Genomic DNA, 12,389 nt, shown 5'->3' on the forward strand with positions numbered 1-12,389 from the left:
GTATCACCATGCATGTCATCATTGTAGACACAGCGTGTGTTGAAAATAGACTTTTTTCTCCATGTCCTTTCGAAGCAGTGTCAGAGGAATATAAAATGAGTATGTTGTTGGAAGAGAGGCAGCTCACAGTTGGATCTGAGTCAGGCAGTATTGGCTGGAACCTGAGAACACTGCCCTGAGACTGATATCTCTTCATGCAGACCCTGGCTGGAACTGCTGCTGCTAAGAGAACTCATTTTTTATTTACTTCCCCAGAGAGAAAGTAACAAAGTTCTGAAATTTTTAAATCTGAGGTCTAAAGTAAAGACTGTTCTATGCTGATTTTTAATCCTTGGGTGTAGTCTGACTGCCCGGAAAAATGAAAGTCTAAAGGAGACATAATTTGGAAACACCTGTTGATGTTTAAAGTCTCTAAAGCCGTTGAAATTGGAGTGACAGTTCCAGCATCTTCATTGAAAATATGTCAAAATAGAACTCTTGCATGCAAGTTAACGCACTATATAACTTCAGGTTTAAAAAATACCTTTTATTAAGTGGCGTTGTAGACAGGGTTTGAATCTCCAAGTACAACAGGGCAAACTTGTTTGGGAGAGAATATAGACCTGGTGTGGGAATAGAGTAGGAATGGGGGTAAAGGGTGCAATGAAAGCTTTTCCTGGAAAGACGGGAAGATAAAGAATGTATCTTTGCAGTTCAAAGGGATGGCGGTAAGAATTTTGTGACCTCTCTGGAAAAGTGGAATTGTGTGAACTTCTCAGTCCAACCAGAGCCCAAGTTCTTGAAAACAGTAGAAATGCAGGGCTGGGAACTATGGCTTGCTCCTGTGATCCCAGCACTTTGGGAGGCTGAGGCAGGAGGATCACTTGGGTCCAGGAATTTGAGACGAGCCTGGAAAACATAGGGAGACCCCATCCCTACAAAAAAAAAAATAATAATAATACAAGAATTAGCCAGGTGTGGTGGTGCACGTTTGTGGTCCCAGCTACTGGGGAGGCTGAAGTGGGAAGATCGCCTGGGCCCAGGAGGTGAAGGCAGCAATGGGCCGTGATCTCACCACTGCACTCCAGTCTGGGAAACAAAGGAAGACTCCTGTGTGGAAAAAAATAAAAATAAAAAAGCAGAAATGCAAATCTTGGGTGCTGGTGTGGTAGGATGTTGTAGATCTGGGATTCTCAAACTTTAGTGACTATAACAATCATCTGGGGAACTGGCTTAAGAACGTAGCAAGCCAGATCCCACTCTCAGAAGTTCCCTTTCAGTTGTTCTGGGGTTGGTGCAGGAATCTGCGATTGAAAAAGTATTTTGAGTATTGTAATTCAAGCAGTTCTTGCGTTTTGAGAAATAGATTGTATTCTTCATGAGCAAAGGGATTCTACAATTCAGTATCCCTATCCCTTTCCCCTGCTGAAGAAAAAAAAAAAGAAGCCACAACTTTCTCAAAGTGTTTTGTTACCCTCTTAAAAGAAATAGTGTTGAAATAGCAGCAGCAGCAACCACCACCCCACCACCAATCCTTGATGCTTTCTTTAAAAGTGTACTAAAATCTTTGGCTGGGACGGTGGTTCACACCTGTAATCCCAGCACTTTGAGAGGCCGAGGCAGGAGGATCCCTTGAGGTCAGGAGTTCAAGACCAACATGGTGAAACCCCGTCCCTACTAAAAATACAAAAATCATCCAGTGTCATGGCACATGCCTGTAATCCCAGCTACTCAGGAGCCTGAAGCAGGAGAATCGCTTTAACACAGGAGGCAGAGGTTGCAGTGAGCTGAGATCGTGCCACTGCACTCTAGCCTGGGCGACAGAGTGAGACTCTGTCTCAAAAAAAAAAAAAAAAAAAAAAAAAAAAAAGTACTAAAATCTAACACTTCTTTTTAAAAGTGAGGCTATGTATCAAATATTGTGCTTTACTTATAACAAGATTAACTATCATTTATTGAGCATTTACTAATGCCAGGCATTGTGCTAAGCACTTTGAAAAATATCACCTAACTTAACACAGTGATCCTGCAAAAAAGGTATTATTCTCTATTTTTTAAATTGATACATAATAGTTGTTCATACTTACTGTTATCTTCTACTTTTATAGCTAGGGAAATTGAGGTTCACAAAAGTTCAGTAACTTATCTGGGATCATGTATTAATAAGCAAAATATAGCCAGTGAATCCAAAGACCATGCTTTTTTCTAGTACTTTATTTTAAAATGATCTAATGGGTGGGAGATGAAAATTACCATGTGACAAATTCCTGCAAGTGTGTGTAACCAGCTAATGCTGTAGATGGAGCTGTCATTTCCACTCAATCCCCACGTATAAAACTGACACACTGAAAACAGCTAATCAACCATCAATACTCTCCTCTCTTATTATCTGCTGCTCAGTTGACTGACAAAGACAAGGTGATCTCAGGGCTTGTTTCAAAGTCCTGGGAAACACAGAATTGTGTAAGTTGCAAACCCTGTATGACTGAGCTGCAGTGATTGAGGCATTTACCCGGAGGCTTCTGACATACACATGCTTTTGGCTCTTTCAGCCCAGAATAAGGAAACATGCTTGCGCCCTAGAGTGACGCAGAAGGGCAACCATGGTGACCAGGAAGAGCCCAGAAGGGCAACCGTGGTGACTGGGAAGAGCCAGCTCTCAGAATTGGAGAGAACTGGGTTTGCTTCTCAGTTTTGTGTTTTAAGCCTGGCCACTTGTCCTTTCTGAGCCTCAGGCTTCTCACTTTTAAGGTACAAATGAAGATAAATACTTCACAATATAAAAAGGAATTGAGTAAAATAGAACACATAAAAGTTCCTCACATGTAGGAGGCATGCAGTAAAGTTAGTTTAAATATGCTGTGTGTACATGAAGTTTGACCTTAACTTTCTGCAGTTTGAAAAGTGGAAATTTCTCTGGTTTCACCCTGTTTGTAGATGAACTCAAAAACATGCTCGACACATTGGGCTTTGATGAGTAATTCATAAACATTGTCAACTTGTTCAGGGGTGATAGAGACAGATCAAAAGAAGCAAGCATCATGAATATTTCATAAAGAAACAAACTGCCTTTGGAAAACCTGTTTCAACTGCCTAAAGTTTAAAAAGAAGTTTGGTTTGCTCATTAACCTCATAGAACTTTTAGAACTTTTTATGCCTCCTTTTTATTATACTGTGGTGAACACAGATCATGCACCTAGTCATAGAAATAGGTACATGTCTATTCCAAAAGTTTTTACATCTAGCCAAGTAGTCACTGACGTGTTCAACAGATACTTATCTAGTGATTATGATGCACCAGCTAGAAACTAAAATTAAACATTGAAGACAGTCCCCATAAACAAGAATTTCACATGGGAGAGACACACAAACAAACCAATACAATGTGATAAATGCTATGAGTTTTTAGGCATGAGGCCCAGAGAAGGAAATTATCTGGGGATAACTTTCAAGAGGTAATAACACTTAATGGCAAAGAGAATAGCTATGCAAGAACCCCACAGTAGAAGACAGCATAGCATGACTGAAAACAACAAATAGTAGGAAATGGTTGGAAATGAGAGTGGAGGTGGGGCGTGGGGGACAGGTAAACAGAAGAGAGGCCACAGGTAGACCTGGGTCTGCTAAGAAGGGTCTTCTGTGCCAAAGTTTTTAAAAACATTCTGAAACCAGGAAATGATAAAATAGATCTACTGAAAGAATGATAGATAACATATTCAGAGGAAAAGGGAACAGAACCAGTTTAATTTGTCACTATCTACTTTCTGGGGGTACTCTAGACATTCAGGACAGGATTCTGGGTAATGAGATTTCAAGGTGGTAACAGACATGCCCACCCTGCTAAGGAAAGGTTCAGGGATGCCATCTAGAAATGGCATTGATTATGCACCAAAATGCCTGTGGGGCAGGCAAGAATGGTAGACTGTGTTCCAGTGAAACAAAAGGGACAGCAAAATGATAAAGGAATAGTAAAAGTAAAGAAAGTGCCATCCCCTTGAGATGCCTTAAATTAAATTAGAAAACAATGGAAGCACTACCATTTTGTGACTATTTCACACACCCCATATGGGTCCATGAAGCAAAGACGGAAATGTGATTATGGATGCTGATCAGGTTGGAGTATCTTGAGTCTCTTTTCTTAGAGCCACGGCTTGGGACATGAATTACCTGGATAATTTCTTATGCCTTACAGAGCCAACTATGTGGCAGTCCTAGGAAGAGGAGTTAGGGACCAGATACGGTGTTGAGACTGCCAGAAATGAAGCAAAAGTGTGTGTATTTCAATGTAGGAGAATAGTTAGATAAAAATGAGAAGTTCCAAAGGATGTACACCTTAGTAGTGAGTTTAGAGAAGACTGGAAGTTTAAGTCAGCACTGAAAGGTATCTTTTTAAAAAAATTCAGATGGTTGGTTGGTTGGTATGGTAAGGTAGGCAGCTCGATACCAATACATGCTGGGATCTTGGCATCCCGGGACTTACGGCAAGAAGAGGAGAACATCACCCAACAGAGAACTGCTCGATGGGGTGAGATGGTAAATGGGAAAAGCCAGTCTGGCTGCTGTGGATACAACTGATAGGATGGCCCTAGGCCAGTGTCTAAGTTATATGTAAGCACAGACACGACTCAAACAATTGTTGGTGGCAAAGGTCCCCCTCCAGTGCATGAGGCATGCCAGCAAGAATCGCAGAAGTGATTCAACTTGGAAGTCAGAGCAACGTGGTGAGAATTGTGAAATCTGCTCTTATGTGGCATGACTACTGCCAGTGGCTGGAGAGGTACTGTGTGCTTCAGCTACACCTAAATTCGTCATCCTCTCTAGCCTTTGGTTTTTCATTCATGCTATTCCTTCTGCCTGGAATCTCCTCCAACAGCACTTTATCCTTATCTCGTCAAAGAACTTTTCACACCATTGTAACTACCTATTTATGTATCTGTCTCCCCCACTAAATGGTATGCTCCCTGAGAATGGGGCTTGGCTGTCTTGCCATTTTATTTCCAATGTCTAGTAAACATCCAATACTTAGTTGCATAATAACTACTTGTTGAATGAAAGAATGAATGAACACAAGAGAAAAAAGCCAGAGCAGGATCAAGTCTATGAGCTGGAACCTCAGTTAATAACTAGGATTCAGTGCTCTGGTTCTAGAGGAGAACTAGCATCTTGTTTGGGATAATCAGGCAGCATTTCAGTGGATGGGGCCAACATTGAGGGACGCAGAGTTCTGTGATGAGTCAGGATACTTGAGGTCATAGGGAAGGTTGTACATAAAGGAGATTTATGAGTCAGACTGGGATTTAGCCATGACTAGGACTTCTGAATGTGAAAGACATTACATAATTCTTAGTCCCATCACTAAAGTTGTTAATAGATGTCCTATCCCTGCAAAGGCTGCTCACAGTGTGGTCTAAAAATGGGCCTTCTCCCTAGATTCAGTCACAGGAAGTTAGAGAAAGAAAGGAGTGAGGATTAACAAGCAAAAAGAAATGACACAGAGAACTGCAATTGTTACCTTGATCTAAACAGGCTGATATTTTAGAATGCTAAAGAATGTGAGGGTAAAACCTAAACCATAATCCAATGGTTTGGAGATCCGTAACAAAGCATGATGTGTACACAGTTCCGCATAGAGGTTAACATGATCCTTTTCTCATTGCAGCTTCCCCACTTACATCTATTTAGTGAAGTCTCGGATCCTCAGTTCCCAAATCTGCCAAATGGCATGAATTATGGAAAGTGCCCATAACAGGGTTTCATATATGGTAGACTCAATAAACGGTACCTGTTGTCAGTGTTGGCACCATCACTCAGACTTCAGTGAGAGGCCAGATGGTCCAACATCTGCAGGGAATGTTGTGGCTCTCCCTAGCACACATACACACTTTCTCAAACACATACACAACCAGTAGGTTTTCTGCAAATAGGGGAAAGACCGCTAACCATCTACTAAGGGCCCTAGAGCCACAAGTCTATGAGTACAGGTGCTGCCTGCTAAATCATTAGCAGTTGCACATCCATATGTGGAGTCTAACTGAAATTAGGGACAAGGCACTGAGGACTATACACTGCTATTTCCCAATTTGGAGAGGAACCTCTCAAAATATAACATTTTTTTCTTTTGCTATTTGAAGATTCGTAATCCTGACTGCACATTAGAGTCACCTGGAGTTCTTCCAAAAAAGAATAACACTCAGGTTCACCCAAGGCTGAAAAATTAGAAACAACTAGGAACTGGGCTCAAGCTTGCGTGGTTTTGCTAAAGGTCCTCCAAGTGATTCTAATAGGTTAATCCAAGGGTGGCAGTCTGGACAGGCAGCACTGGCATCACTTAGGATCTTGTCCAAAATGTAGGCTCTCAGGCCCCACCCCAGACTGAATCAGTATCAGAATCAGAATGGAATTAGAATCTGCATTTAAATGAGACTCCCCAGTGATTCACAATCACATTGAATTTTGAGAAGCAAGGGCTGGTATCAGTAGATTCTCAACTCTGGCTACACAATGTAATCATCTAGAAAATATTTTTAGAAGATAGATACTTGGACTGTATTCCCTGGGATTTTTATTTAATTGGTCTGAGAAGGACCCAGCCTCAGTATTTTGAAAAATCGCCCCTGGGATAATTGACTTTCTTTGAATGTAGCCAGGGTTAAGAACTATAATGCGATATAGGCAATGCCTCAATGACAGGTCAAATTCTTGGCAAGAAACACCTTCACGAAGGCGGCTTTGTAAGATGAGGTTTAACAACATTCCCTTTCTCCGTGGTTACCTCAGCGTTGGCACAAATAGCGGATTTGGTCTGTCTAACATGGGGTGTTCTGGCAACATGTTTAAGAAATGTCTATTTTATATGTCTTTTATAAACATATAAGTTTGCATTCTCTATTTTCCTCCCTTTAGAACTGTAGCTGATTAAAGTCTAGCTCCATTTGTGTAATAACAATAACCAAAATAGAATATGCTACTCTTGGGGACATGACTCATGTTCTTGTGTTACTTAGTGTAAATAATTTTAAATATTTATATGAAAACAAACATGAAGATATTATAAGGTAGAAAATACATTTCTCGTGGATTCTAAAGATAAAACACAAGACTTCAAAGAAATGTTGCACTTTTAGCTGGCAATTCAGGCTATGCTTCAGACCCCATAGTGGAACAGATTTATTCTTCCTCTGCCCTTGAGACTAGTTTAGGGGAAAAGTTTGAGGAGCGCTGAACCAATGGAATTACTTGAAATATGACACAGTGTGTTGACTTGGTTTCAAATCTTCAGCAGTTGGAGCATCTTGGCTTACCTCAAATGCTAGAAATACGGTAGCACTTGTCATTCCAATCCTAGCCAAGGGTCAAATGCTCTATCACACATGGAAGCTAAAATAAATTCTAGAAGTTGTTTTTGAAGTTGACTTAACTTTATTCACATGATAGCTGTAAGGGCTGACAAAGACTTGCTCTAACATTCCTTCTGGCAGGTTGAATTAGAGTTTGGTTGCAGACCGTGTGGGTTGAAGGGATGTATGGTGAGACAGATCAGGGGCTTGTAACAATCCTACATCATCATGAATACAGTTTAATTTTAACTTTATGGCTTGTCTAACACATTTTCATTTAAGAGCTGGGGAATAAGTCTAACATTCACTGGCAAACACTTGGCAGCCCTTGGGAGCAGCATCTTTAGAGAACACATAATCAATCCTAGCACTATGCCATAGCAGACATTGTGAGTGCAGGTTACAGGTGCCCTCGGGTGGAGAACGGCATCCCATGACAATGACAGCAGTGGGGTCTCAGGGCATAGAGCAGGCAGCTCCAGAGCATCTCAGTCAATCCCAGGACCATGGCATGGCCTCTCAGTACTGATAGGACCTCACAAGGAGCCACATAAGAATAACCGTAATCAAGACAATAGTGAAGTTGAGAAACAGCTCCCGGGTGTTTATCCCCATTTTCCCAGCGGCTTGGTGAGAACTTCAGGCAGACTTCTGAGGGCACACCAAGAACCTCTGGCTTGTTCTCACCTCCTAATAAAACATAACAAAGAAAACACAAGGAGATTAATGAGCATTCCTGTATAACAATGCTCGTCCTTTCCTCAAAGGAAACAGAAATGTTGTGGAAAAGGACAGTGTGATGGGCTAAATTGTGTCCCCCAAAAATCTACATGTCAAAGCCGTAGCCCACAGTATCTCAGAATGCAACTGTGCTTGGAGATAGGGTCTTTGAAGAGGTAAATAAGTTAAAATGAGGTAATTAAGGTGGGCCATAATCCAATATGACTAGTGTCTTTATCAGAAGAGATTAGGACACAGACACAAACAGAGGGGAAGACCATGTGAAAACACAAGGAGAAGATGGGCATTTATGACCCAAAGAAAGGACTCAAAAGAAACCAACTGTGCCAACACCTTGATCTGGGACATGTAGCCTCCTGACTGTCTTTGGACTGGAGACTTCCCTGAGTCTCCAGCCTACCAGCCCACCAGCCCACCAGCCCACCCTGCAGATTTTGGACTTGCCAGTCTCAGTAATCGCACAAGCCAATTCCTTAAAAATAGACACCAATCCCTCAACACAACACATTCTATTCGTTATGTTTCTCTGAAGAGCCCTAATGATTACAGACAGCCTAATTTTTCTGTCTAATGTCATAAAGACCACCATTGTTGTCCTGATTTTTTTTCCTGTGATGATTGTATTGGTGCTTTTCATAAAATGTGAAATATTACATTTTTCTTTCTCCAACTTCTGTGTGTGTTTGTGTGTGCGTGCATATGCATGTGTATACTTTTCTTAAGAGTATCAATAAGCAGGGGTATCAAAACAGAAAAACTGTATGGTTTAGTATTGTTCTTGCGTTGAATTACGTAGGTAAGTGGGATGCCATAATCTTTCAGGCCTCAGACTGCTGTAGGTCTTCATCTAACTCTACGGAAAGCAGAAAGTACTTTCAACAGCTGCGTGGCCTCTGACAAGTCCTGCATTGGGCACACAGCCTACTGGGATCAACCAAAAGCCCCTCACATAACAGGCATTCAGCCCAAAGAGCAAGTGTTAACTTCATGGGTACTTCTATTTCAACAAGGGCTTGTGCCAGCTATTTTTAGTCAGGTCCAGGATGTGCCTAGATTGTAAACATTTCAAAGAGCAGGGATGGTATCTTCATAGTATGTACAGATTGTCCATACATGAAATCACACTTTGAGAACACATGCAATGAAGTCATCAAATTATTGTCTTCCGTGAGATAGTGTAAATTGCACATTATTCAGGCAGTCTAAATGAAATTAAAGATTTATGTATTTTGGATAATTAGATATTTATATCTTAGATATTTAGGGCCAAAGTCTACTGTAGAGTGAAAGTTTAGGGAGAAAAGGTGTTTTGTTTGTTTGCTAAAGGTGAGAGTTCAAGAGGCTGAAAGGGTTGTTAGCAAGCTTTTGGTCTGAGTAGTATTTTTTTTAACTATCTAACATGACTGAATTATTAATTGTAATTACTGTATTGATTATAGTATCAATGGACCAAATTATTAATTGCATAAATGCCAACTGAATAATCATTTTTCATATTGTGTAACTGGCATAACATACAGGTTCAGCCAGGCATGGCAGTGGGTACCTGTAGTCCTAGCTACTTGCAAAGCTGAGGTGGGAGGATTCCTTGAGCCTAAGAGTTTAAGACCAGCCTAGGCAACATAATGAGACCCTGTCTCAAAAAAAAAAATACAAGTTCAAATCGGATGGTGCCAGCCAGCAAATATATAGCCAAATGACGACAGATTTATGTTTCATCTCCCTTTTAATTGTTATCCATCTTTTAGACCTCATGAAGGAAATAGTAAATTGCCAATGAAAACCATCACAAATGGCTGGGCATGGTGGCTCATGCCTCTAATGAGCACTTTGGGAGGCTTGCACGTTATTCAGGCAGTCTAATAATGAGTGGAAGGATCACTTGAGCCTAGGAGTTCAAGACCAGCCTGGATAACATAGCAAGACCCTGTCTCTCCAAGAAAATAAAAAGGGGAAAAAATAGAAAATCTTTACAAAGATTTGCTTGGAGGAGAAAGTAAACAGAAGAAAATAAATGGATCAAGGAAAAAGCATTTATGAGAATGTACAAAAGAGCAGAGGAGAACAGAAAGGTAATGAGTCTTGCCAAGGTGCCTGGAGGCAAAGGAATGAGAAATGAAGACAGATTCTTTCTTATAGACTTATCAATGAAATAAAATCCTAGTCCTAATGTCCATTTATTTGGGTAAGTTCTCAAGAAATGCAGAAAATACGAAGCCTGGCTTATAATGATCAAAACAATTCAATTCAAGGAGGGCAAAACAACGGTCCCACCAAATCTGCCCATTAAATTAAGCTGTTAAGTCACAGGAATCATGGATAGTGATCCAACAGGATATACTCAGAAAATGAGAAAAATACTATTGAAAGCTGTTCCACAGCTCTGTTCGTGTTACCTTCACAACAACGCAGGCAAGTGTTACTGCAGTTTTTATCTTTCTCAAGATTGCAGCTGAGAAACTGACTTTTAGAGAGAGGAGATTAAGATGTTTGTGTAATGACAGATAACAAGTTACAGGCAAAGCTAGAATTAGCAGACTGGAACTAGTTACTAGAATTGTGGTCACTTCCTAGGAGTTATGACACAATTGAATTATCACTGCAATTAACTGGCCTGGCTAAACAAAGTTAGCATAAATTTTCTACTACTTTGGAAAACAATTTGGCTTTCTTAGAATTAATGGTGAAAATGTTCATTCTCTAATATCTAGCATTTCACTTCTACCTTAAGACATTCAAGGACGTGTGTGCCAGGTTACATAAACAAAGAGGTTCAGAGCAATATTATCACAATAACTCCAAACTGGAAACAACTCAAATGTTTATCAACAGCAGAATGGATGATAAATTGTGGTATATTCATACATTTGAATTTTATAAAGCAAAGAAAACGTATGAACTATAGCTACACACAAAATGGGTAGATCTCACAAATATAACTGTTGGGTGAAAGAAGAATTTACAAAGGAAACATAGAATATGACTTCATTTATATGAAGTCAAAAATAGGGAGGTTAATCATATTGTTTAGGAATGCAGACATAGATGGTCAACCTATAAAGAATAACAGGGACGAGAGGATCCCAACATCTGAGGCAGAAGGGCAGAATGGGGGTTGATCAGGAATGGGCCTCTGGGTGCTGGCAATGATCTGTTTCTTGACCTGGATGATAATTATAGAAGTGTTGCCTTTTAGTTACTGTTTAAACTGTATATGTTTATGCACTCCTTTACATTTTTGTTTCAGTCATCTCTGAATTAGCAGGCTACCCATCACATTTCTTTCTTTCTTGGGATTTACTTCTTACTACTTCTTGCACTTTAATGGTGACCTTAAGTTTTTATTGTTTTATGTGATTTTAGATGAATTAAACATAAAGAGTTAAGGTGAGAATTTCTAGTGAATTCAATTCAATCAACACATATACTAACTGTAAGGTGTGGTGTGAACATTCCTTTCACACACATTTATACATGAACCAGTTAGGCAGAAATTCAGATCAGCCAAGTTCCATTTTTCTGCTGTTAACCCATAAAGACACTTTGGGTTTCATTTTAAACATTCCCTGAAGTCAAGGTCATGCCATATGATCCAGCGATTGCAAGTGGATGAACTAAAACCCAAAAAAGCTCTGAATAAATTGTACAGGAAGTTTGACATTGGTTTTCTTTGAATGGAGACTTAGAGAAGATAGCAAACAGACCTTCTTCCATAATACCAAAAAAAATTTTTTTTTTTTTACTAGGAAGGGAAAAAATGCATACCCTTAGGAGAAAGAAAAGGAAAACAGAAAGCAATAGTATTCACTTTATACCTTAAGGCACGCTGTATACAAGGGGCATTGCCTATTTCATTAAGAAATGTAAACATTCCTCTCCTTTCTCATTTGCAGCTTGTACACACACACACACCGTATGCTAAGCATAAAAATCCTGCAGTTACCTGAAGAGGATCAGAGACACACCCTGGCTATAGCAGGTTTCTCCTCGCTGTCTCCAACTTCAGCTCCAACTCCTTCTCCCCTCCCAGGCTGTCTGGACTCCTGGACTCTGGGCAGTGCCTAAAGTAGTCCATGGAAGCTGGCAATCACTGTGATGTCACTGATGAAATATCTCAAAGGAACACCCTCCGAAGGTTCGAGGCTATTTGTGTTCAGGGGGACATGGGAATATGTTGACTAAGACTCTGTTCCTTTGGCTGCCAATTTGCCACTACCAGGATTTAAAAACCTTCTGTTTCCAGTTGACTTTTAGTGCAATTGATGTGGGTTTTAAATGTATCTTTTACATCTTCATGGATATCTTTAACATGTCCTTAAAACATCATAAACC

The 12,389-nt window shown here is 40.2% G+C and overlaps 1 protein-coding gene across 1 annotated transcript; it reads right to left on the reverse strand.

The window, feature by feature from the left end:
• Nucleotides 1–7,378: 7,378 nt before the first annotated feature.
• On the reverse strand, nucleotides 7,379–12,094 carry SLN (sarcolipin). The gene is made up of 2 exons (XM_038005252.2): nucleotides 12,001–12,094; nucleotides 7,379–8,006 (listed from the first exon to the last, which is right to left on the reverse strand). Exon 2 carries the CDS (start codon nucleotides 7,929–7,931, stop codon nucleotides 7,836–7,838), a length of 96 nt encoding a protein of 31 aa, XP_037861180.1. The 5' UTR covers nucleotides 7,932–8,006; nucleotides 12,001–12,094; the 3' UTR covers nucleotides 7,379–7,835.
• Between the last annotated feature and the right edge of the window lie 295 nt (nucleotides 12,095–12,389).

This window comes from Chlorocebus sabaeus, chromosome 1, assembly GCF_047675955.1.
Source record: "Chlorocebus sabaeus isolate Y175 chromosome 1, mChlSab1.0.hap1, whole genome shotgun sequence".
Taxonomy (NCBI): domain Eukaryota; kingdom Metazoa; phylum Chordata; class Mammalia; order Primates; family Cercopithecidae; genus Chlorocebus; species Chlorocebus sabaeus.

Coding starts and splice junctions, on each gene's coding strand:
- SLN (XM_038005252.2), bottom strand. CDS start 7,931: ATGGGGATAAACACCCGGGAGCTGTTTCTCAACTTCACTATTGTCTTG.